The 26444-nt window shown below is 39.7% G+C and overlaps 1 protein-coding gene across 5 annotated transcripts in view; it reads left to right on the top strand.

The window, feature by feature from the left end:
• ATP8A2 (ATPase phospholipid transporting 8A2) overlaps positions 1-26444 on the top strand; it is a 320265-nt gene that overhangs the window by 204924 nt on the left and 88897 nt on the right. For all 5 annotated transcript variants that reach the window (XM_048294917.1, XM_048294918.1, XM_048294919.1 and 2 more), the window contains 6 exons: positions 3050-3124; positions 5804-5926; positions 6902-6980; positions 10199-10260; positions 10605-10661; positions 14961-15068. In XM_048294917.1, coding sequence (XP_048150874.1) covers positions 3050-3124; positions 5804-5926; positions 6902-6980; positions 10199-10260; positions 10605-10661; positions 14961-15068 — 504 coding nt within the window. The remainder of the gene's footprint in view (positions 1-3049; positions 3125-5803; positions 5927-6901; positions 6981-10198; positions 10261-10604; positions 10662-14960; positions 15069-26444) is intronic.

Raw genomic sequence — 26444 nt, 5'->3', positions numbered from 1 at the left:
CTAATATTTTTGTTGGGAAATGTGAATCTAAGAATCCAAGATGTTAGATTTGCCTGAAAGTGTGGCTGCTTTGTTTTACCCTTTTAATGGAAAATCAGCTATGTCTGTTGCTGGAGGACTAGTTGTGGGAAGCTATGATTTCAGAAAGCAGTTGTTCCCTAAGTAGCACGAGCCAATGTTATAAAAGGCCTCATCATTTGCTACCAAGCCTTTGAAGTTTGCTTTGCCCAGTGGGATCTAGAAAACTGAGCAGAGCACAGTCAGGTTGCCAACTAAGCCAGACAGGCTTCTGATTTGTGAGCTATTTATGGTTTCTAGAACTGCTGCCCTCATTCATTGTTGCAATTAATTGTAACAAGCCTGGAGATGATAAATGCCTATATCATTATTCCTAAATATCTAGGAGTATGCTTTTTCAAAGCTCTGATTCTTCTTAGAAGAAGCTCTTGAGTTCCTAACTTGAACACCCCGAATAAATTGTGGTTTCTTTTTGGGACCTTAGGCTTTGTACCAAAAATGTTTCATATGTATCTTTTGCAGTGCTGATGTGTAGAACTGGCTGGAATACTGCAAGGGTGAGAGTGTAACTGGCCAGTGCACTGCTTTCGGCCTTTAATTGTGTCCTCAGAGCAAGATTTTATGAGTATTCCTTCATGGTATCAATACAATAGGACTGATGATAAAAAGTTGGGATGTAGAGTGTGTCTTCTGTCCTTTTTCTGGATGGAGCTGGTGAGGTAAATGCTTAAAGGCTTTTTTAATTGAATGAGTGTTTGGCAATGGGAAAGAAAGAGGCACTTTTTTAAGGAAACCTAAAATATTTTGCAGTTTATACTAGGCTGGTGCATTTCAGCTAAGTGCTAAAGGAATGAAGCTGTTGGCCCTTCAGAAAGCTTACAAGGACACTTGTAATCTAGAAGCTGCATGAAGGCAGCCGGTATTAAAAAGTGCAAACTTCAGAATAATATATTGATAAATAAATAGAAACTCCCTACTTGAAAGAGCAGCTGAAGGTTTGAAAAATTACAGGAAGTAATTTTAAAAAGATGACCTACTGTGCAAAGCATAGCTATAAACAGATGAGTTGCAATCAGTGTCATTGTTTCTTACTTGAACACTGAGAGTGCATTAGAACTGATGATTAATGATGATTAATTTTAAACAAGAATGGTGATATAATAGCTGTAAGAACAGCTGTAGAGAAATAAGAGTTCAGCTAACTTGGTCTCTGGTTTGTGAACAGTGGTAGTTCTCAGGCAGACTCATCTGGTCTCCAGCTTTCCTTCTGTGATTTTTTTCAAATTGCCTTTTGCATCCACAGCATCATCTGTCAGACATTACCATAGACCAGCTGTGCATTGTGTGAAAAGGTTTCACTTTTTCCTTTTGTGTAGCATGTGAAATTCAAATGTGTAGCATGTGAATTTCATGTCTTGCAGCAGTGCCTAATTGAACTGCCATTTGTTATTCTTTCCAATCTTGTAAATACTTTAATCTTCCATGAAGTTGCCTCTGTCCCATGTTAGAGTCCTGGTCTGTTTAGATACTGCATCTATGAAAACAGTGATAGGTCTTGATGCAGTCTCATTTTCTTCTCGTTTAGGTTTTTTTTCCTGATTATTCTATATCCGTTTTGGGTGGGAGCAGAGCAGAGATCAGATGATGTACAGCTAACTGCTTGTTTTCTGAGGTGTTCTGCTAGGCCACTAATACTGCACAAGTGAGCCAGAGAATAAATGATGCTGGTAGGAGAGTGCTGCCAAATGAGTGACAGAATGGTGTCAGAAAAGATACCTGGCATTAACTGCCAGAGGCTCTCAGGGAGTGGGAAGGGAATGGACATGATTATCACTTGTCTGCTCTGAAATACCTAGTGCATCCAGTGCAACATGGACTTGTAAAGTAAATGCAACACAAAGTATGTTGAAGGAGGGTGGTTAGAGGGAGTGTTCTCACATGCAATATTGAATTAATTTTGAACAAAGTAACATGGTCTACTGTGGATTTTAAAAGTGACTATAGCCAGAAATTCACAGAAATCTTTTGTTATCTAATAAGTGTAATGATTCCACATGCAAACTGTTTCAGCATGCCCTTAAACTGCTATTGTTCTTCCAGTTTCCAATTTACTTGGAAAATGATAATTCCTTCCCTTCTTTGTTATATTGTTTCCTAAGCTTCTTTCAATGCCCACTAAGAAACTTTGTTCCAACCCAGTACAGCAGTTCGTGCTTCAAAAAGGTGCTTAAGCAAGATTAATAGGCTCAAAGAAGCTGCATCCAAGGAAATGCTGAAAAGTTTACCTATGCACTGAAGCTTAAAGCTGTTTCCTGGGATCATGTCATTTCAGAATTCCCTCAGTTGGAAGGCAACTTGAAGTCCATCTAGTCCAACCTTCTGTTTAAAGTAGGGTGAATATTAAATGCAAACCAGGTTGCTCAGGGTTTGCCCAGTTGCATTTGTAAACTTGTTAAAGGATAAAGACTCTGCAGCCTGTTTTTGCAACCTCTTCCAATTTTAATTGTAAAATAGGGAGTTTATTAAATAATAATGTTTGCATCATTTAGACAATAAAATTATAATATAATCATGATCCTGTAACTGACAAGGAAATATCACTGTAATTCTGGGACTGTAAAAATGCCACACAAGTTAAGCAGAGCATCCATCAAAACACAGTTGTCTTGAAAATTCTGGTCTACCAGCCATGATGGAAATGAGGCTGGCTTCTGGACTCAAGCATGTTAATTTGCCAGTGATAAGGATTTTGTAATAGTTTGATGCCATCTATTTTTTTAGAGTTATGATGTAAATACAGCAAGTTGCTCCATAGCCTGAGTATTTTATTTTAAACAAGGAGTACTCTGCCAGTATTTAAAATTTAGTACGTGAAAATAATTGCCTGGCGCTGCTGATAATTATTTTTAGAGCATGACAAGCATCTGTCACCAGATGGTGGTCTGTACTCCACATCCTTCTCCTCTGCTGTAAATGGAGGCATGTACTGCAGAAGTAATTGTAAGCTTTTTGTAACTTGTGTCTTTTTCAGCTTTGGTTTGCTTTCGTTAATGGATTTTCTGGGCAGATCTTATTTGAACGATGGTGCATTGGTCTGTATAATGTGGTAAGTGCTACATGTTTTGACTTGATAGTGCTTGGGACTACTGTACTATTTTGTTGTGTTCCATTTTTCACAGGTAACTGTCCTAGATGTGTGTCGAGAAAGGTGAGTTTGTTTGTAAAAGCCGTTTTGAATCCACTCTTAGGTAGAAAAAAAAATCATTTAAAATAACACTTATTGCAAAAAGAAATTTGGGAGAACACCTTGAAAACAGATGTTTAGCCTAATATAACCTGCATAAAACTCTGCAGATTTTAGGTAGAATTTAATTTCCTCATTGAAAGAATTTTCAGTATTTTGCACTGAATATTTTGCTGACAGCTCATGCTCAAAATACTCCTAATCTTTGAGTTTTGAATAATCTTTTTTCTCTCAGTCCCTGTAGAGTTAGATGCTGAGAGAAGTGTTATGCAGTTGCTTTGGGTTGACTTGTGCTCCATTAGGTACAGAAAGATAAGTTGCATCACTGTGTCACCAGCATTTTGCACTTGAAATGAGAGCAGGATATGTCAGTCTGGGAGTGGTTTCTGATTTTCGACAGGGCCTGCAGGGTGCCACACTGTGTCATACGACTTTATTACTTTAATCAGTAATATTTTTAAATCAATCACATAGATTAAAGTCTGAAGGATCTCTGGAACCAAGTTCTGTAGCATACCATAGACCTGTGTTGGTGCTTTCGACAGTGGTACCTTTGTAATGTTACTGATGAGTGGCCTGGTGCCTGGATTTATAAGCTGTTAGGACACCATTAGTGTTGAAGAATCTCTTTGCAAGGAGGGAATTTAATTTTTTTCTTTAAAAAAGCTCATTCCAAATATATGCTAATACAGAAAAAGCCAGCAAATTATCACTGAGTAGTATTAATGGAAACACTTAACTTCTGTCACATTAATTTTAAAAATGATGGCACTAGCCCCCATATTCCATAAGATTTCGTACTCCTAGTTGAAGATACTTATTCAAGGATTTATCATTGCCTTGATTCTCTTCACCCTAATTTCCTGACTGTTATGCAGTCTCTGTCATTCATGTTTAGATATTTGCATCTATTATCTTTAAACCTCATTTGATTAATCTATCTACCCTACCTAAAGCTTCTGGATAAAACTCATCTTCTGTAATCAGAAAATAAACCTTGTTTTTTAAGGTCGGTATTTTCTAAAATTAGAACTGATTGTGTGGACTCATGGAGAATCAAGTGCTAGTAGGATATTAAGGACTTCCACAATTTGAAGCGTTTAGATTTTGAAGTGCTTTTAGTTAAGTCATTCTCTTCTGTGCAGATTAACACTTTATTTCATTAGTAGTCTCATTAAAGTATAAAGTGTGTGAAATCATAGTAGCGTTGTAATTCCTGATTTTGCACTGGTTCACACTGGAGGTTGGCCTTTGTAATCAAATCCACTAGAAGATTTACTTCAAGTGAAAATGTAAATGCCCCAATAAACACAAGAAACCTGGGGAAATACATTAAAGCTGTATGAGAACATGGTCTTCTTTGGAATATATTGGACAAGTGCTCTCAGTTTCAGTTCTTTACCCTCAGCCTGTTGCCATTTTAGCCATCTGCTTTATCACTTCATGACCAAAGACACACAATTCCCACTGGACCGAGGGTTGTAATTACTGATTCTCACTTGTCTCTGCTCTTCCACATTGTTCTTTGTCTGCTCCCCAGCTGCCAGCTTGCTGCTGGTGGGAATCAAAGCCCACCCTCTCCAAATGTGCACACACCCTAGAAACAGTTCATAACTCCAAGCTGCCTCTTAACTTCAAGAGCCCTTCTCAAACTGTTAAAAATATACGTATGTATAGGATTAAAAGTGATGTTTCTGATATAAACTGTTAATGTGAAAGGAAGTGAATGAAGTTTAGTGTTCAGACTTGCACCCTGGTGTTACTTTCAGTCTGTGCCTGCACTGTGGACTACAAGAAACTTGGATACCCAAGATGGCTTTAAATGAGCCGCCTCGGATCCTGGAAATACTTTAAGAGCAGCAATGTTAAAGTCAGTGGAGGCTAATTTACTCTGCTTCTGGCAGAGTGTCCTGCTGCCTGTCTTGGAAAGCTTCCGAGGCTTGGTCATCCAAGCGTCTGCCCGTAGCACAGACACACACTGCAGTTAATTTGTTCCTATCAGTTCATGCCTGCCAGGGGAATCCCCAAAGTACAATAACAAAGAAAGGCCTTTGTTGCTTGGTAGATTTTTTTTTTTTTAATGTGATTTCCACATTTACTCTGTCTGTAAACTTAGCGCTGGTTAAGCATGTTGCATATCTAATTATGGCTACAACTGCAGCTATATTGGAACCTATTCCCACAAGGGTGTTTTGTAAAAATACGTGTTGTCTTTCCTTTTTTAGTCTGATGTGTTGGACCCTCACTGGATTAGCTGGTACATCAGAAACTAATGGTGCTTAACTTCTCAGGTTTAAGCTTACTGGTTAATAATATGAATTTTCTGTCATTTTTCTTTTGTTCATAAGTCAATATTTGACAGTTACAAATTGGTGAAATTAATGTTTGGACCGTTGAAAATGATGTCAAATAACATGGTAGGTAGTAGTAAGTCTTCACTAAAGTCTGTGGGAATTTTGCTGTTGTCTAGATAAGGAAACATTATATGAGATACACTTAAAACTAAGAGCTGCTTTCAATTAGTATTTGCTTTCCTTGCAGATTTTCACAGCGCTGCCACCCTTTACTCTGGGAATTTTTGAACGATCATGTACTCAAGATAGCATGCTTAGATTTCCTCAGCTATACAAAATCACTCAAAATGCAGATGGTTTCAACACAAGGGTAAGGGAAACCTTGTTACTTTAGGAACAAACATAAGCATTCTTATATTCCAGATTTTTCTTGTCAGAAAATAGCTTATTTCACACTGTTACTTCTGCTTTATGCTAGCCACTGAGAGTGATTGTTCAGCCTCCCAGTTCTTTCCAAGGGATTATTTTTTATTTAAATGAAAAACATCCTTGTTTATAAATAAGGATTTTCTGCTGTGACTTCACCTGAAACTGGTCCTGAAATATCCATAAACTTTGATTCAAGTTTAGATTCATATCCAATTATGATTTTTCAATTCACAGCTACTGATAAGTCACAATGACATCTCCTGGATTTAATTTAACATATGTGTTGTCATAACACTCTCTGCTAGGGTGCTTTTTCATAGTTAGTATAGCTCTTGTGAGTTTTGAAGAACACATTTAGTACATTTTGCTATTTAGATGCTGGAAAATGCCAGCATTTGGTATTCTGTCTTTTCCATAACAAGCACATCTAAATGTACTCCTGAATCAAGGAAGCTGTATGATTGCTTTGTTTGGAGAGGAAACTGTGGAGTACATAAAGCTCTAGTTTGTGCAAAATGGCATTATCTGCAAGTTAAAAACTGTGGAGCACAAAATATTTGTCCATTAAAAGAAAACAGAACATTTCATAATACTGAATCGCTCTTTTAAAATGATTCTTTGAGGTAATTAAACAAAATTGACTCTGTCTGTCTGCCTTATTTCAATAAAGGTCTTAAGCTGAAGCATGCTTGCCTATTGTGTTTTAAGTTGGTAGAATAAAATGATCGAACTGGACCAGTGTTTTCTTGTGAAAGAGCAGAAATTGTAGGAGGAAATACATCCTGCAGAAGTTTAGGTATTTCACTTCAGGACAAACATTTTCTGACTCTAAACTACACAATGAAGTGTTTGTTAGGAGTTAGAGAGAGGTCAAGAGTTTTGGACTTTACTGATGGCTTGGTTTGTTTTCCCTCAGGTTTTCTGGGGTCACTGCATCAATGCCCTTATCCATTCCATCATTCTTTTCTGGTTTCCACTGAAAGTGCTGGAGCATGGTAAGGGCTTCATTTCTTACGTCAGTAACTGATGTTCAGTCTTACGGAACCAGTGTGTTTGCAGAACGGGGGGTCATGACAAGCCCCAAGAAATAATGCTGCCAGACAGTTCAATGGTCTTTAGCTGCTGAACTTGGAGAGTTGTCTAGTGGCTTTCAGAAATTATTCTAATTTAACATAATTATTGTTCATACAGTGACTTTAATAGGTGAAAAATGAAACTACTGCTTTGCTAAGTCTTACCCAAATACTGAATGATGTTTCACAAAATGCCTTTTTTCTTTTTTTTTTTTTTTTTTTGTAGTGTGTTGAGATCTCAGCATTTTATTGAATAATGTTCTTACAGCAGCTGCCTTACAACTGTTTGCTTTATATCTTGTTGGAACTCTCCCATTCCATAACACAGTACTGTACAAAAGAATTGGCTGGAATGGAAGTAAACTGGATCAAGAGTCAGATGTCGGGGAAATTAGACTCTTTGGTGTACATATTAGGGTTATTAAGTCTTGCTTTTTAGGGTAACAAACTGCATGGTATTTCAGGGACCAGTAAATCCCATATGGTTCCTGCCTATCTTTCCAATATAGTTGTGTGGGTGAGAAAAACCATGGGAAGTCTGTTCTTTGATGGTAGTAAGAAATAGGGTTAGGTCAAGTGAGGAATTTAGGGGTGGTGGAGAATATTTATCTAAAATCATAAATTTTTCACAAGTGAAACTCTTTCCTGGAGAATGCTGATTTTAAGAAAACCTCAGCTCCAGAATGGATTAACTGGGGAGGAGGTGAAAGAAATGGAAAGGGAGGGAAGATGAATGCTCATGTCAGAGACATGATGGTAAAGATACTTGTGGGGGTTAGATTCATGTTTCTCTACTTGGCTGATTAAAATGTCAGTATCATATCCTCAGTGGGAACTTCACACGCTGGCTGATGGACCGTACAAGAAAGGGACTTCCCTTTCCTCCGTACGTGGGCTAAAACAAGGTTCAGTTTCATGGGAGAGGGGCTTTTATGGTTGGTTGGTTTTTGTTTTGATTTGAGGAGTTTTGTTGTTCTGTTACACTGTTTTTTATGACAAATGTTAATCTTGAATAGCTCTTTTTAAAATTCAACTTCAGAAATTTTAGGTTGACATCTGTAGTGTTTATAGTTAAAATTACATAGTCTTCCATAGATGTTTTTCTAGTTCCTAAGAGGATAATGTGCTTTTCATTTCAACAATTAGAATTATAAGACTGAAATACCAGCTCAAAGGGTACCTTCCTGAGTTCCTTTGAATATTTTGCTTAGTTTGTTCTCCAGAGAGGAACGAATATTGAATTTTCAAATTTCTTTGCATTTCCAAGTGCAAGAAGGATTTCAGTGCCAGAGACAAAAATGGGCCATTCACACTGGGATGGTTCTTAACCTCTCGAGCTCCTTAGAATGTGAAGTACATGTAGTCCATGAATGGGCACTTGTATAGCTTCAGAAATGAGTGTTCACTGAGCATCCTGCTGTTCTCATTAGCACAAGCATCATTCCTTTCAGGACCATGTAGCCTCCCAGAATGAAAGGTAATGGAAGTCACTGAAAAATAAAGGCATTAACTTACTGCATTGAAACATAACCTCAAAAAGTTGAGACTTACAGGAAAATTTATTCAATTACTTACATGTTCACTGTGATGTTACACTAGAGCATGGCCATGTCATGTCAGCTTATTCTATCAAAACTGATACGTGTTTAGGCATGCCTTTTTCTTAACAGACTCAGCCTTTTGGCACCAGCAGGGTTCATTGGGCATGGAAGACTAAATTCCCTAGTGCTTTTCACCTTTTTCATTGACACCAGAGGGAAGAGTAGGGTGACTGTTAAATCTTGGTGTGTCTCTGTGAATGATGTGGTTAATTCCTGAAGCCTCTGGGGAGGAGCTGGGCTGAGGGAGATGCCAGTGGCTAGAAACCATGCCCGTTCCTAGCCCAGCTGTCTCAGGCTTTAGCTCCAGTTGCACTGTTAGTCACTAGTCTATTTGCTGCTGTTTCTTAGTAGTTAATATTGAAAAGAAAGCAGGGATACAGAGCTAGCAACTTCTGGAAAATATTCAGAGCCGGTCAGTTCTTTGGAGATAGCCACGAGCAGCCACGGTAGAAGCAAAACAAAACAATTAGCTTGGGTTAACTGCACTGACTAAATATATAGGGGGTTTTTACCTGTAAGCTGGGCAGGGTTTTCACCACAGAGATCAGGGTGTCAGGAACTCTTCTTTATAGGCTTAAAAATGTACCGAACCTGGAGTACACAACCTTTGTTTAACAATGTCAGATCAAGTTTTGCAAATGAATCTGACAAAATGTTACTGTCATGGTAGAAGGTCACTGTGCTAGGCAGTATGTGTTTAGGAATGAATCCAAGGTTTTGTCTTAAGCCTTTTTGTCCCTGCTGTTCATGCAGTTCCCTAGTAGTTGTCTTAAAATGTGTGAAAATAGCAGTACTTACTATGCTTGAGTAATGCTTGAAAACTCTTGCATGAGTTCAGCTGGCATTCGTGTGGTGGTTGAATGTGTTTTCGTGGTGTTCCGGTTTGGTTCAGCAAGGGCTAAGAGAAACTAAATGACCTTTGAAGTATTGCCAAGGTTGGCACTTTCAAATGATAGCTTAACATGTATGTACTTACCCTTGTGCACACTTGATAGAGACAGGGTGGGTGGAGACTGAACACTGCTCAGTTACTGAACTAATCTCCAGTGAGATACTGTCGATGTTTATATGTGTCCTTTACAGATGAAACTCTCACTGCTCTTCTTAATTCAGCTCTCTTTCACCACAAATCAGCTGGTGTTTTAGTGCTTTTTCATCACAGGCACACAAATAATAAGTTTTGTTAGAGGTGGCAATAGGCAGTACCGTACAGATATAGCAACAGAAAAAGTGACACTGACATACCTCAGCTCTTACAGGCAAATTACATGTTAGGGTCTGGTGAGCACTTCCACTTTTTCTAAGCCAGCTTCTGGCAACCAGGACTATGGATATGTGCTCTATCTGAGCACCGTGTCTGAGGCCTGGGTGAGCACAACTTTTGCATTACTATTACCTCACAGCTTCTAGGAGTGCTTTTAGATGTCCAAAAAGGAAAGGTTGGGACCAGTTATTTTCTCCTGAAAATTTCCTTGTTCTTTTGCCCATTCTGTTGTTAAACTGATAACTAATGTGATTGTTCTTATCTTCTTCTTTCAGATGCAGTATTCACAAATGGACAGGGAGTTGACTATCTATTTGTTGGAAATATAGTTTACACTGTAAGTTTGTGTATCCTAGCAATTTTTGAATGGTAGAATTTCTTTCCAGCCTTTTTTTTTACCATGAGAAAATGGTGTAAACCTGAAGAAAGTGTGTGAGTAAAATAAAATCAATCTGATGCTGTGTGCATGGTTCTCCCTCTTCCTTTTTAATTTTTTTTTTCCAGACATGCACCAGCCATAGTTTCTGCTCTGTCCTTCCCCCATCCCCTGCCAAGTTCCTGGGGTGCTACCTGAATGGTAGTAGCTTTTTAGGTGTAAAGGGGAGATTGGGCCATGAACACCTCGGAGTTTGAGTGTGTTAGTAATGAAGATGTCTTCTTCCCTTTGTTTCTTCCTTGCAGTATGTTGTAGTCACTGTTTGTCTGAAAGCCGGCTTGGAAACAACTGCATGGACTAGAGTAAGTACTTTCCAGTATCTTTTATTTTGTTTTAGCACGCCTTCCTCCCTAATGAGTATTAATACAGATAAGAAGTACTAAAAATCATTTGGTACTTCAGAGTTTTAATTGGATCTTTCATGTAAGGATAGACTGCTAAGCTCCCTGAGTACAGAATGTGAGAGGAATGAACTCGTAGATCACATGATATCTGTAATGAAAACGGGCAGCCTGACAGAAGTGGGAAGAGTACACTGAAAGTGTGTTGTCAAAATCTCTACTTAAAAATGATAAAATTTTGCATGAAATCAACATACTACTGTAATTGCTTCAGAAAATACATCAAGAAAATGGTCCTTTGTACTCTGTAGTTCCTTCAAAATTAATGCAATAGGGAATGAAAGGTGTCTGCCCACAGATAAACTACTGGGCTTTGAGAACATCTTTGAACCAGGTAAAAAAAACTAGTGATGGCTTCACACTGGTTGAGCTTTTGTTTCTTTTTTTGAAACTTAGTGTAATAAGGATGTAAGTTAAATAGTTATGTTGGTTCCTTGATTTGAGGTATTTACTTGCAATGGGCAGATGCTCTGTTACTGGTAGGTGACAGAATCCAGCAGGGCAATGAGCTCTGAAGAGTGTGAGAGACAGGGAGGGAGGGCTCCTGTGTTGAACCTTCAACACCTTTCTCCCCTCCTTTCCCCTAGCCCCTCTGAAACACTAATTTTTAAAATTTTGATGGAGTCCCTTTTTCTCCACATCAGTAAGATACTTTATGGGAATCCAGTTTTCATGATGTACAAAGAAACTCTGCCGTCAAGACTAAGATGTTTGAGGACACGTATTCTTATTTTACCAGTTTTTTTTGAGGGTTTGGCTTAGATCTTGTTAACCTCATTGCTTCTGTTAGTTGTAAAATGTTTTATTTCATTCCTCCCAGGGGAATTGTGAAGATCAATGAGCTGACATCTGTTCTGAATTTTAAAGATGAAATGCTATCTCTACAGTTCATTTAATTGTTAGGGAGATGCTAATATTTTCTGCCCCATTCTCTCATCTGAAAATAAAATCTGGGTGTTTTTTATTGTTGCTTATGCATTAGTTCTGTGTTGTGTATCAACATTTTAAAATGCAAAAATCCTTAAATTAATCTCTTGTGCACCAGAAAAGCATGTATCCAAGTCTGCATTGAAGGCATGTGAGCTTGTTTAGATCTGTTTTGTTGTGAATTGTTTGATGGTTTTTCTTCTCTCCTCTTCCCTGGACAGGTGATGGGTATCTTTTCAGTTGCTTGGGGATGGATAATCATGATCCCCTCATTTCTAAACTTCTTTCTAAAAGATACCATAATATTTAGTAGGTATTGGAGTTCTATAACACTGGCATTTTGTAGAGAAATAATTATTATTCACACAACAGTTGTGTTTAGAATCAACTTTTTTCTATATGTGCTTCTAAATCCTGTCCCGTTGCTTGGAACAGTGATTTTCATCATCTTGGAATCTGATGTTGGTTGTAGTTTCAGCTGTGAGTGAATCAACACACAGAGAATCTTTGGGTTACTTGAAGAGTATTACATTTACAACACTGAGTTAAGCCTCTTCTCTATCATCAAGTGGATTGGTTACAGGCAATTTGTTCTAGAGAGTTAGAGGGACACTGCCACTTGGGAGAACATGACAGTTTCGGCAGACAGCTTTAAGTAAATAATGCAGTCAAAGTGTTTGGGAGCCTGGTATATCCAGTAGGTAGTGTGGAAAGAAAGGCTTTGATAAAAGTGGTAACATGATGCATAATAAAATCTACCCGCTGAAGTTAAGTGGAGTAGCTTCATGTTACATGTGGCCTATGTGGAGCACTGCAGCACGCTTTTTCCCAAACACACAGAGCTTTCTCCAATCACTGCTTTACCACACTGTGGGAACTGTTGCAGGTAAGCAGGGCACATGGAAGAGCCACGCACTCTGTCTAGTTTTTATGCAAGAACCTTGATTTCTTGTCTTCTGTTATTCATTTAATACATCTGATGGGCTCAGTTCTGCTTTTGCACATGAAGTCTCCGGGGTAAATGCAGACATCAGTGGAGAAGCAACAGTCCAGATGTTGGTGGGGTGACTGTGTAAGGAACATTTTCGAGCAGGGCAAGGAGGGCTCTTCCAGAACACAGAAGCTCTTTTAAAGCAGTTTGGGCAGATAAAAGCCTGAGATAATGAGATGATTGGGACAACCATGAGAAGAAGGTAAAGACAACATAAAATGAGCAAAGTCTGCTCAGCTGGAAAGGATGAAGAGCTGCAAAACTTGAAACCTGTCCTAGCAGCAAAATGCAAAGAAAAACCTGAGCAAGAGAAAAAAAAAATGGTGTCATTTCACTAGCATAAATACACTTCCTACAAAATAAGGCTGTGTCTGAAATCAGTTTCTCTGCTTGCTTTTATTTTTACTGGTTTTAGTCATGAAGTCCAGGAGCTAGGGAAGTACAAGTCCAAGCTATTCTGAGCCTTCTGTCCACTTGTGTGAGAGGAAGGCTGTGGCTCAAAAGAAGGTATCATGTCCTTTTCAGAAAGCAGTGATGGTGCTGACTCTTCTTAGAGATGAGTTCTTGCAGCAGCCTTGCAGTACTTGATCTTTGGGGAGCTGAGCACTACAGTTGCTCACTGGGGCAGGGTTTCTAGTCAGAATCTTGATGTGAATTGTTCCTAGTCTTCAGAAAAGTAAGTAGACTGAAAGGATAAAATCCCTCTTGTCCTCTGAGTGTTTAAAAAAAAAATCCTTCAGTTTCTTCTTTTCTTCACATTAAAACTGAATCAAGCATGTATGTGGTATTTTGGAGGTTTTTGTTTGTTATGTGGGGGTTTGGAGCTGGGTTTTTTTTGTTCATTTGTTTCTTGTTTGTTTGTTTTTAAATAAGGAGTTGCTGGTCAGATCTCCTGGGTGAAACAGAATAAATAACAAAGTTTGAAAACAAATCTTCCTGCCCACTGTGTCTCTCCAGGAAGGGGCCTATCCCATGTCTTGCTTATTATTAGCCCAGCAACTTTCAGGGTTGAACAAAATTCCAGCTTTCAGAGAGTGCCTAGAAGAGTGTTCTTTCCATTGCCTCTGACATTTTGTCATATGAATGCTTCTACTGTAAGGCAGCTTCTAGTTGATCCCAGCTATCTGCCAGTCTGCACTGGTGCTGCAGGCTCCTTGCTTGTTTGTTTTCACTGCCTGTGCTGGAGGATGTTCAGCAGTTGCAGATTAGGAGCAATCTTCTCCTTCTTCCAGAAGTTTGTATCTGTCTCACAGCAAGCAGAACACAATACTCAGACACTTCTTTGGTTCTCAGACATACTGTTCAAAAAGTCAACAGACACAGTCATCCAATAGGAAGTATAAAGCCGAGAGCTGAACAAGCACGCTGTGTCCACCAGCGCCCAGTATGTGAATTCATTCCCATGTTCCTGAACTCACATGTAATTAGTAATTAAGATTTATGCAGGTACTTCTCTGAATTGGAGCCAAAGTCATCAGCTACAGGAGTTGTTGGCATCCAAAAGAGCTGGAGCCAATAATGAGCTCAGTTGCTTGTTACAACTGAAATTACTGGTTCCATCCACTGCAGTATAAAAGTAAAACAACTTAAACATCCTGAACAGAAAAACAGTTTGGGTGTGTAGGAAAAATTACTTTCTTTAATGCAACTGAGAAGAAATTTGTGCTGGATGTACTCTTGGTCATTTAATAGCACTTTTATTTTCTCTTAGTGAGTCTACAGACTAAAGAACAAGTAAAGCTGGAAACTGCATTGCATATCTGTAAATCAATTAGAACACCTTTAAAACAAAAAAAGCGCAAAGTTGATCAGTAGATGTTGATTGTGGTAGTGTATTACACAACACTGAATCTTCCTCCATGGAAGGTGAGTGATGCCTATGGCTTGTATGTTTACACTGCCATAAGGGATTTGTCCATGTGAACTTTAACCTGCTCCTTTGAAAATTGCTGCCTTGATTTATGTGTTGAATCTGGCATGTGCATGACAGGATACAGGAACTAGATGAGAGAAATCATGGTTCCAAGGAAGATCTGATGAGTTTTCGGAGCTTCAAATAAGATAGATTGGCTGAGAAGTGTATCTGTCTGCCCTGTTATGAAGCAAAGATTAAAGAGAAGTGGTTTATGCTGTTTGAACAACCTGTGCTACTGGTCCAAAACCAAGAGCAGTAGACAGGCCTGAGTGAGACCGACAGAGACCTGAACAGGGGAACACTTCTGGGCTGGGTGACTGGAGGAAGTGCCATGTATTGACTCTGCTTCTCTCCCTGTTCCTGGCAGTTCAGTCACCTGGCCGTCTGGGGAAGCATGCTGCTCTGGCTGGTGTTCTTCGGGGTGTACTCGGCCATCTGGCCCACGTTCCCCATCGCGCCGGACATGTTGGGGCAGGTCAGTACCAATGCCTGGCTCCGGGGACAGCGGCCCAGCACAGTGCCCTGCTGTTGCCAGCGCTGCTGCCTCCCGCTTCCTCAGCACTCACACAGTGCTTGCAAAGGAATTGCACTCTAGTGAGAGTGCTTGGACTTCATTTTAACCTTTTCTTAATCCCTGTATTCATTTAACTTAATCTCCTCATGAGAAGAGCTCTCTTTCTCCCCCGAATGGACATCATACATGATTATATGCACTGTGGATACTATATGACAATTCCCAGTTCACTATGATTGGCAGTGGGACTGGCTCTTTTATTGGTGTCTAGTCCTGGCAAGATTTTGTGTGTTTGACAAAATGCTGTGTTTGGTTTGGGGTTTTGTCTTGTCATGGGTTCGTTCTTTTCCATATATTTTGCTTTCATATTGTTCCTTTTTTCCTTCACTCATTTAAAATAAACAGAATTTCCTTGAGAATAGGATGAGATGGTCAAAAACAGAAGGAGAGCTGATATGTTACTGATTATAATACTGGAGGAATTTTGGATTTGTTCCTTCCATGTCAGCTGAGCTCCAGGTGGTGAAATTTTTCCTTCCATGTCATTATTTCAACCCATGGTGAGATGATCAAATCGCAAGCCTGTCAAAATCACTCGAGAGTCTTGTGCATATTTAAAATAGGGGATTGCAATCAGCAATTGTAATGATTAAGGATTGAATAAAAAGTTATTCTTTTTATGGTAAAAAGTTATTCTGTAGAGGTGGAACTGCTTTCAGATTTAGCAGAAAAATGTATTTGGTAGTAAGTTTAGACTTCAATGCAAAGATGTGGTTTATTATACAGAAAGAAGAAAAGCTAGCTAATAACTTTAAGAAATCATATGCTTAGATTGCTACCCTTATGTACTAGAAAATTATAATAAAGAAGTCACGTGTTGGCAAGCTGATTAGATTTTTGAGATTACTCCTATGTCTGTATTCAACAAGAGCAGTCAGGCATGATTTTGTTGCTGTTCTGGCTTAATACATATTTTATTATCATGTTCTAAAACACTGAGGATAATGGAGGCTATAATACATTTTCATGGACAGCTTCTTACAGCCGAGAGTGACAGCTGACAGGCTGGGATCAGCAAATAAGTGACTGACAGACAAAGCCTCAGTCCTTTCATAGCATTTCATGGTGATCTTTGCATGTTTCACAGCACATACAGCATTGGTAGCTCTAATTCACATTTTCATATATTGGGCAGGAATTTGACTTGAGTATCGTGCAGAGTCGAGAACAACTTGTCCTCCACAGCAGACTTTAGTGCTGCCATTAACATGCAGCCTTCTAAAATGCAAACAATGTGATGAGCTGTTGCTTCACACATAAAGAGTCAGACTACTGGATTTAGCTTGCTGTTGCCTTTTTTTTTTCTGAAAGTGACTCTCTTATTTTTTATTGCAACTTAATTAAAATTCATGTTGTAGTCATCATCAACATTTGCTCCAGCATATAAAACCACAAGTCTTGGAACAAAAGCTTCATATTAATAAGGCTTTGGTTTTTCTTGAGTATGTTTTTAGAAGGTGTTTGTATTTAACCTTCGGTTTTATGTTCTGATTTTCTGACACTATGACTCGAGAAGTGGTACTATTATCTTGCCAAGATGTAACAATCTATTGTCCTTTTTTTTAATGGAGAACACGTTTACCTTGACTGGTAGAGGGTCCAGTCCAGTGCTTGTGGAGCTGTGTACCTGGATCAGTAATTACCAATCTAAAATGTCATCAGGTCATCATTCTAGAAAGATGATTTTTGAATTCAGGCAGTCAGAAATAAGCTGTTTTATGGCTTTCAGTGTGTGCTAGAGGGAATCAATATCATTCTACCAGTTTTCTTGTATTTTTGAGAGAAGGAGCAGCAGTTCAAAAATGTGGGGTTTTTTTCTTCTTTTTTCTCTTTTATAAAATCAAGGAAAGCTCCCAATGTAAAGGGAGCTTGTTTATCACTTGCATTAACTCCCACAAAGTCTCTTGAGTAATCAGTTGCTGTCATGAAACCAGCTCATGATGAAATTAGCTGGGACTGTATTAGGTTCTAGTCAGTCAAATGAGTTGCCTTGCTGCTTCCTAGACTTCAGCAATTTCTTTACTCTTGCTGTATTCTTTTGTTCATTTATAAGTAATCAAGGTGTCTTAAAAGCTTTGTTCTTGTTTCAGATCTTGCTAGTGTGTTTATCTTCAAATAAACTGAACTCCAGGATATTTTAGATCCTCATACTATGCAAATCTAATAGCACTTGAAGGGAGCTGATTTTAACTGTAATAGTCATCTAGCATTTGTGCCAGCCAGGACTTTGTGCCATCAGTAGGCGGCAGAGGAGGTGTAAAACATTTTATTCTGTCGATTAAGCAAATGTTGGCATGAAGCCTAGCAGACTTCTAAGTATGTGAGAAGATGCTTTGTTTCTGCTGGGGTTTGTTAAACTGTTTGCACTAAGTATTTCTTTCTCTTGCCCATAATATCTTGAGCATTTTCACAGGGAAAATAATACCATTTTTCCTCCTTGAGGGCAAAGGGAAGCAACTTACTTATTCTCTCTTGTCAGAGTCAACATATTTCTTCTGTTTCCACTACCATATTCATAATGGAATACGTGTGACATATTAAGACAAAGCTGTGATTAAAATCTCAATAGTCCTTAATAGAAATTTTCCAATAGTATGACATCTGCTACTTTGGAAACAAACTATGTCTGTTTTGGGGGAACTTTTTCAAACACACAATTTCTCTTTAATAGTATTAGAAATAATTATGTAAGAACAAGGAAACCCTCTGGTAGCTCTCTTGGCTCTTCTGAATATTTATATTTTTTCAAGTGAAGTTTTTTTATATTTGCAGAGAACAGTGATGCTGAGAAAAGTTGGTGCCTTTTTTTTGTCTTGCCTTTGGAGCCAAGGTGCTTTAATGGGAACTGATTGCTTTTGAATGGTCACTTCCAGATGACAGTATTTTTGTACAATATATGAATCCTTTCCCACCTTTTGATAGTTATGACTTACCACCACAGGTTTTTGAAAGCAAGTGGATGTTTGTGTTTTTAAAAAGAGCTACCTAGTCTGATACTCACTAACTGGAAGAAGTGGTACAGAAATGTGCTGCTCTGAGGGTGTGAGTTCCTTTTTAATTATCGTGTCCCTGAACTTATGGGGCTTGTAGCTCATGACCCACTGGTATTTTGTTGATGAGCACATTAGCCACAGTCCTGCCCTCATGCAATCTTGGGTATTTTGTTTGTTTGCCTGGGGATGGAGATTTGGTGCCCTGAAGGGAACAATGAGTGCTAACATTTGTGCTTATTTCTTACATATGTCGTACACATGGTGTGAGAAATATGCTGCTCATGCTCTGTTCTTGTATTGATTTCTTCATTGGAGTTGAAGCATACTTTAGATTCATGGGAATAATATTGCACTGTATGGGATTAAAGTCTATGTGCGGGTATTCCTACCCGCACACATGCCTAAATACCTGTAGCTGAAAGCATGTGTATGTGTACAAGAGGATGCTATGAAAGTGATCATGCTTTGAGTCTTGATCTACACATTATCTAAGATGAAGAAAAACAAGTATCTTCTTTCCCCACCTTGAGCTGAAGTTTTTAGGGTTTTAAGGGAGAGTAGGGTTGGCAGGAAAAGGGGTATTCCTATCATCCCTTTGAAGCATCTGCTGTTGTTGATGAAAGAACTGCTACTTAGCTGTGATTTCTTTTTTCCAGATTACTTACCTTAATATGTGTTGTGTTTTGTGTCTGCCTCATTAGTTGTTGTTACCATTAAAGAAATATATTTAGGAAGATGAGTATCAATCTCATTCTTTCTGCCTGAAGGAGAGGGGTTTTAATCTGGTTTTGAGAGAGACGTGTGCTGTGGTTATTTTAAAGTGCAGGTTAGTGTTTCTAATTTTTTAGACTTCTACTTTGTGCTGTATGTGGTCATGTTGCAAAACCGGGGTTTAAGAATCATCTTGATTTAGGACATCATTAGGAGGCCCATCTCATCAAAATCTCATGGCTGGAGGTCTTGAAGTTGGAGCTGGTGCACTTCCCAGTTGCCTTTATACAACTGCATTTGAGAGAAGATTCATCGAATCACAGTCCAAATAATTTTGCCACCAGCATAGCTGAAACAACTCCATGTAAGAGCCATTTTCTTAGCTGTAATGGCAGGCATGCTTTTATTTCCTAGTGCTCTGCACATCCTTGACAGAAGACACTTATTTCTTTTCCAGTTAAACTGTCAAATTCTTGCTAGGTTATTTGTCTGCTTATGAAGACTTTTAAAGAAGCTGTGCATGAGCTTTACCTGGATTGAAGGTGCCTTTTAAAAGATCCCAGTAATGGAGATCTGTGGTTGATCCTGTGTAACGTGGCAGTAGCAGGACTTGCTTGTATTAATGATTTGTTAAGAAGACATCTATGCCTCTTTCAGCAAAGCTTCTCATTCTTCTGTGTGTATGCCATTAGCAAGATGGGCTTGCCTTGACTGTTGCACTATTGTTGGCTTTTGAGGGAGAGAGGTGATGTAGATAGGAGGGTGTGATGGACTCGGGTTGCACAGTTGGTTTTGTAGTTGGCCTTCAATCTGAAACTCTCTGAAATCTTGCTGATTGAGTTCTTACCAAAGCATGTGAGAAAACTTCATGGTTTTCAAGACTTGGAAACAACACGAAACAAGCCCCTAAAATCCTGGAGGCAAGATAATAATCATTGCAGTGTAATAAACAGGTTTCACATTACTGCCCATTCAAATCCACACTGCAAAGATGACAGCTTAATGTACATTTTCGTATTTTCCAGAATATTTTTGTCTTACTCTCTACGTTTGAATTGTTTTCCAGAGGTCTTGGTGGTTGTTCTTTCTGGCTGCTCATATTTCCACAGTTTGGTGCTAGTTAGAAAACTGGCTGTTCTGATTGTGGTTTGTTTGTCTGCAATCAGTTGCACATTACATTGTGGTGTCAACGTTTTGGTTGGGGAAAATGCTTCATCCAGCTGTTATGCGCAGATCAGACTTCGCCTGCAGATTGAGGTCCTTAATGCCTGCTGGTCATGTTTGTTTTTATTATTATGCACAGAGGTCTCTGTGGCATTTGATGTGGTTTTGGAACGTTTTCTGCAGTTTTGGACTAGTCTCTGAGCAGACAAATTAGACTAACAAAGCATGCATATATTTTTAAGCATCTGTTGAAGGAGTGGATTTGTTGTTTTTATGAGCCACACATGGCTTTCAGAAATTAATCTCTCACTTCTAGATCTCTGGCATTGTGTTGTACTATGTCATACACCATAAAGATGAAAAAATTGAGATAAATGAATATTTTTATAAGTCCTGCATGTGAAACTAATAGATTAAGCATGCTTATTTTCTGCAAGTAAAACATGCCCCCAAAAACATGCCCCTTTACCTATTTGGCAACTTTGACAGAAACCTGTTCTAAATATTTCTAAAAGATGTCCCAGACTTAATTTCTCCTCAGGAAATATTTTACAAAGGCTTTAAAGCAGGACTGTATATGCAGCTGTGCCCAGCACTGTGCTGGCATTTCCTATATAGAGACATGTGAAAATAGCATTAAGCCAGAAGCATAAATACTCATTCAGGTTTGGGAACTGGCAGTGCAGAGCGAGGCGGTCAGCTGGCTTCAAACTTCTCTTAAGTTTTCATGTGCTCACCTTCACTTCTTGATTCCTGCTCTGCAGAAGAACTGTTGCTAGCAGGTGAGTGTGTTAGATGGGAAGTGATAGGAAAGGGAGTGGTTGTGGATGGTTACCTACAGGTTGTATAGATGGTGTAGATGTGTCAGCTGGTTTTTCTTCAGTGTTGGGGTATAACCTGGGACACTAGGCACACTGTCTGGGCAATGTCAGTTTGGAGATCAGGTAGCCTTAAAAAGTGTAGATGCTGCTCAGTAGCTTAAATAAAAATACAGAGCATTTACACTTCTGTGTAATTGGCCCATTAGGCAGATTTATTGGCTTTGGAATGGGGAAGAGCAGTGCCCAGGAACAAGCTCCTTCACTCAGGATGGATTTACCATTCTATAGTAATGGACTGTGCTTCAGAAATCCCTTTTTTTTTTTCAATTTCAAGGTCAGTGTTGCTTCATGTCCATCAAAATTTTTCCGAATAGCTTTATTCATATACTTAGAAGTAGCAAAGTCTTGTTGCGAGTTTGTGGAAAGATGTTTGGAAGATATCCTGTTCCGTATTTTCTCAATTAGAAACAGCTGGGTTTTAAATATACAAGAGCAGCTACTGTATTGCTGTATTGTACCAGAGGCAGTGTGTACTAATACTCATGTCTACAGAAAAAGTCTGTGTTTTGAGCCTTGTTGACAATCAAGGACAAACTAAGAACGTATGACTTGCCATACTGGATCAGAGCATTCCTGATGTAGGCTGTGTTCTGCATTAGAAGCTTAAGGAGGAAAACCAAGCCGCTCTGCAGTGTGGTTTTGTCATGTATGACAAGCGTTTGTGTGCATCTCAGTAAAAGAAAAAGCTGTTCTTCTGTTGGATAAGTGGAAAGTAGCCAAGCAGATTTTATGCCTCTTGTGAAGCAGCACTTGGCCTCTGCGGCATCTTTTGCAGATGGAGTTTGTAGGTTAGCAGTGTCTTGCGCAGGCTGGGCTGGGGCAGTGCAGGGAGGTGTGGGTCTGCCTCTTCATGCAGTCGGTGCTGAGCACTGCTCTGCGAGCTTGCCAGGTGTGCAAACCGGACGCATTTCCAGGTGCTGTGAAGGCATCAAGCAGTATCCCTTTCCTACGTGGATGTTGTTGCCTAAACAATCTGGCATGATGAAGAAGGCCATGACAAAGAGGATGTGAAAGCAGACTGGCATGCTGCCATTCCTATAATCGATAGGATAGAAACGAAGGATGGTGGCAGGGTAATTGTGTACGTAAGATGGTTTTTAAAAGAGTGTTTAAACTCACAGCAATGAAGCTGTGACTCCTTTAGAAAGTAAGAGGAGCAGCAGATGGGATCTATTCCAGAGGGCACGAGGTGACTGTCTGTGAGTTGGAATTAGTGGTTTTATGGCTTGCTTCGGTCACACTTAAGTCACTTTGTTTTCTGATTAATGCAGGGAAGCCCAGATAGCAGATATTTGGGGGTTGGTTGGGATGTTGTTTTTACCTTTGTTCCTTGGGCACAGAAGGGTCTTGTTATGTTTTTATTTGAATTTACATAATATAAAGGGGTTTGTTTGTGGAAGATTTTTTGGTTTATTTAGCTGAATTTGTGCTCCATGCCACTGTTTCTTTCCTTCACTAGTGGATTTCATTTTTGTAAGAGACAAGCATAACTATTTCACATGGGAAAATATTTTCAGATCAATTTGAAACATACCTTTATTCCTTTTCCGCCCTAAAGTATATGTTTCATGAGATCATTTTTTCCCCCCAATTGTGTTATGCCAGAATTTGATCCAAAAAGCCCTGAGGAGTAGAAATGATCTCTCTTATATTGTTCTAAGGCAAGCATAGGTACACAGGCTTTAGTAGTGAGGCTGGAAGGAGTACAGCCCTTCCAAGTGCCCTGGCTGCTGCTCTGGATCAGCTGAAACAGCCTGGCCCCCATTGCTTTCCTGTTAACTCAAGAGTTGACAGCAGTGATGGTGTCTTGTGCTGTTTATTGGCAGATGTAGCAGGCAAAAAGCAATTGAACACAGCCACTTCTCAGAGTGCCTTTGGGCTTTTGAGTCTGTCCAGGAAGTCAAACTGCACCCATTTGGCTTGTAGAGTGTAATTTCTCATTTGGGTATCTGCAGCACTTGAGCTGGTGTTCTTATACCAGTACTCTTGCCAGAAGGTAAAGGAAGGAGACTGTCTCCAGAGAGCTGTGTTTTCTTTAGATTAGTATGTGATTCAGTAGGATTGATAGGAGAAAAGGACAGAAGGATACAGGTGCTGTCCATAACATAATGCCTGAAGTGTGGAGGGGTTGCTTATGGTTACATGTACCACCACCAGTCTCTGTAGCATAAAACCCAGCAAGGGTACCTTTCAGTAGGTTGATACTGGAAAGCAAGTTTCTTTCACAATTAAGAACTGCAGCCTCTTGTTGAGCATCTTGCAGAACTACATCTTGCAGCTCTGGACACATCTCCCTTTTCTAAGATATGGCTGAAGGCAATTTCATGCTTATGGTAGAGTCAGCAAGCCAGTGCAGAGAAACCTTGGACAGTAGTGTTGTCACACGCAAAAGAGGATAAGCAAGTATAAACATTCTCTCTCTTTACCATGGAGTGCTTTATGACGGATGCTGGGTGAGGAGAAGGAAGGATTCAGTACAGTGCCTGAAATGTAGACTAGAAGTTAGACCCAACATGGTTTTTTTGTTTTCAATAAACTATCCCAAATTCAAGGTGTCAAACAGCATTTCTCTTCAAGTCCTACTTAGCACTTCTTACCCTGTTCAGTATCTCGGAGTTGGCAGTTCCTTTCAAAAGAAGTGAGCTAGAATAATATTATATGCAAACTTACTTTCATCATCTCATTCTCATTTGGATTGAAATGGTTTATATCTCCTTTTAGAAGATTTCTGAGAAAGAAAAGGATGAACACCTACCAGCCATCAGCTTCTCCTGTAAAAGGGTGTGAGCTGCACTCAGTACTGAGCAAAGGACGTGTTGAGGGAGCGAGAGTTTCCACACCGTACTCAATTCATTGCTTGCCATGGGTGCTTGAATGGGTGTACAAAACGTGTGAGTGACTCAAAGAGATGGATTCTATGGTTGTCAGAGTGTAATTTTATACTTTACAAAAAATGGCTGTCACCTTTGCAAGGACCTCTTTTGTGCAATGTTTTGGAGTAGGCATCTGTTCTAGTAAATATCTACAGGGTTTTCTTTTGGCACTTCTTCATTAGTACTCTGGTTCCAGTATCTATCTAAGCTGTTGCTTGCAGCATGTTATCCAGCAGTCTGTGTACATTCATTTAGAACCACCATTATTTGGCATTTTATTTTCAGATATAGAATACTTCTTGTTGTGGAGTTTTGAAAGAATCTGTAAGAAAGATACCGAAAGGGATGTTTTTAGGCTATTTCTATTTCAGAGAAGCATTAAAAGTAATTACTTCAAGCTTTGCTTCAACAGAAGCTGCATTCAGGGAAAACCCTTCCCAATTCAAATGAAGTTTGTCCACTCTGAAACAGAAATCAGGAATTTCTTTGATAATGTCACACATTGTGCTTTTGTAAAATTGGATATCAATATAAAAAGAAATTTTAAAACATGGAGGGAGGGAGAAGTGAGTGTATGGAATAACCAGACAGGTATCTGGTGGGGAGCAGAACAACTGAAAATAAGGCTCTGTCAATCAGGTGCCTATAAAAAGTGCTGTTATTTGGGGCTTGGCAAAATCTCATTTAGCTGATATGTCTCAGCATTACTGTTCATTTGGAATGTACATGAAGAGCAGTTAAACTCTTGAATCACTGGCATCCTCACACAGACCAAAACATGTATGAAAGGTAGCCATAAAATCCAAAATGTTTTCCAAAGACCCAATAAAAGTTTAGTGACAAGTGTATTTGATTTCAGCTGTGTGTAAGGAAGAAAATGTTAATGAGGAGCATGGAATTATATGGAAAAGTTGGAAATAGCCAGAGAGGGACTGAGAGGGAGCTTTTAAGTAAAATTACTGAATTTAGAGTTGGAACTGTGAAGAGTAGGTGTGGTCTGGTCTCCTGATGTTAAAAGAAAAATAAGTGTCTGTCAGCTTTTTCTATGCAAGCTAGCAGAATTGTTTAAAGCCATGTATAGTCTGCATCAGCTTCTAGTGAAAGTGGCCTGCAAGGACTCAAGTTTAGCTGAGTGCTGTCACAGGCAAGACAAAGTAAATGACAGCTTCTAGTGGATCTGAATATTTCAGGACCAGAGAGATTAATGCTCCTCCTCTAATTATTCTCATTTGCATTCTCCCACTGCAGCCTTATGTTCCCTAGGTCTCGACTTCTCATCCCTGCAGGGACGTCACTGCTGGCCTGGAAAGCTGGGTTGGTTCCTGCTGTGGCACTACAGTGTTGACCACCTGCAAGTGTTACTGGTGAAGGTCCCTGGCCACAACCCAGCATTCGTGTTTATGTATGTCCCTGTTCTCTGGGATCTTCTGCCACTTCCAGGATCTTTCCTGCAGCTAACATTTTCAACTTCCTCTTTCCAGAAATTCTGCCCTGTATTTTTCTTAAGATAGTCACTTCTTTTCATGGACTCTTCTTTGTGGCATAGAACACCAAATACCTGATTTTCCTCATATAAATAGTCTATATGCAGAAGCACAGCATCATGATCTGCCTTGTGATTGGGGGTAGCATTTCCTATTTCTTAGTTAGGGAATTCAGGACATACCACTTCTGTTTAGTTCAAATATTACCAAAATTTGCAATCTGTGCCAGTTGCAGCTAGAGCAGGCTTCTGCTTGATTGTTCAAAATTTCAGTTTTGCATATTGAAAGATGTACACATACCCTCCCCCAGTTCTTTGCTGCCTTGAAGCTTTAATAGAATCATAAAACCATTAAGTTTGGAAAAGACCTCTAAGATCGTCGAGTCCAACCATTAATTACCCAGCACTGCCAAGTGTCCCCAAGTGCACATCTGCATGTCTTTTAAATACCTTCAGGCATGGTGACTCCACCACTTCCCTGGGCAGCATGTTCCAATGCCTGACAACCCTTTCAGTGAAAAAACTTGTCCTAATATTCAATCTAAAACTCCCATAGCACAACTTGAGGCCGTTTCCTCTTGTTCTTACTATCACTTTTTACCTGGGGCAAGACACTGACCCTCACCTGGCTACAACCTCCTTTCAGGTGGCTGTAGAGAGCAATAAGGTCCCCCCTGAGCCTCCTTTTCTCCAGGCTAAACACCCCCAGCTCCCTCAGCTGCTCCTCACAGGACTTGTGCTCCAGACCCTTCCCCAGCTCCGTTGCCCTTCTCTGGACATGCTCCAGCCCCTCAGTGTCTTCCTGGCAGTGAGAGGCCCAGAACTGAACACAGGATTGGAGGTGTGGCCTCAGCAGTGCCGAGTACAGGGGCACGGTCACTGCCCTGGTCCTGCTGGCCACACCATTGCTGATCCAGGCCAGGATGCCATTGGCCTTCTTGGCCACCTGGGCACACTCTGGCTCATGTTCAGACAGTTACTGACCAGCACTCCCAGGTCCTTTCCTGCTGGGCAGCTTTTCAGCCACTGCCCTCAGCCTGTAGCTGGGGTTGGTGTGACCCAAGTGCAGGATCCAGCACTTGGCCTTGATGAACCTCATGTAATTGGTCTCAGCCCATGGATCCATCCTGTCCAGGTCCCTCTGTAGAGTCTTTCTGCCCTCCAGCTGATCA

Source organism: Corvus hawaiiensis, chromosome 2 (genome assembly GCF_020740725.1).
Source record: "Corvus hawaiiensis isolate bCorHaw1 chromosome 2, bCorHaw1.pri.cur, whole genome shotgun sequence".
Lineage (NCBI taxonomy): Eukaryota > Metazoa > Chordata > Aves > Passeriformes > Corvidae > Corvus > Corvus hawaiiensis.
The sequence above is the reverse complement of the archived record's forward strand: the minus strand, read 5'-3'. Positions and strand labels throughout refer to the sequence as shown.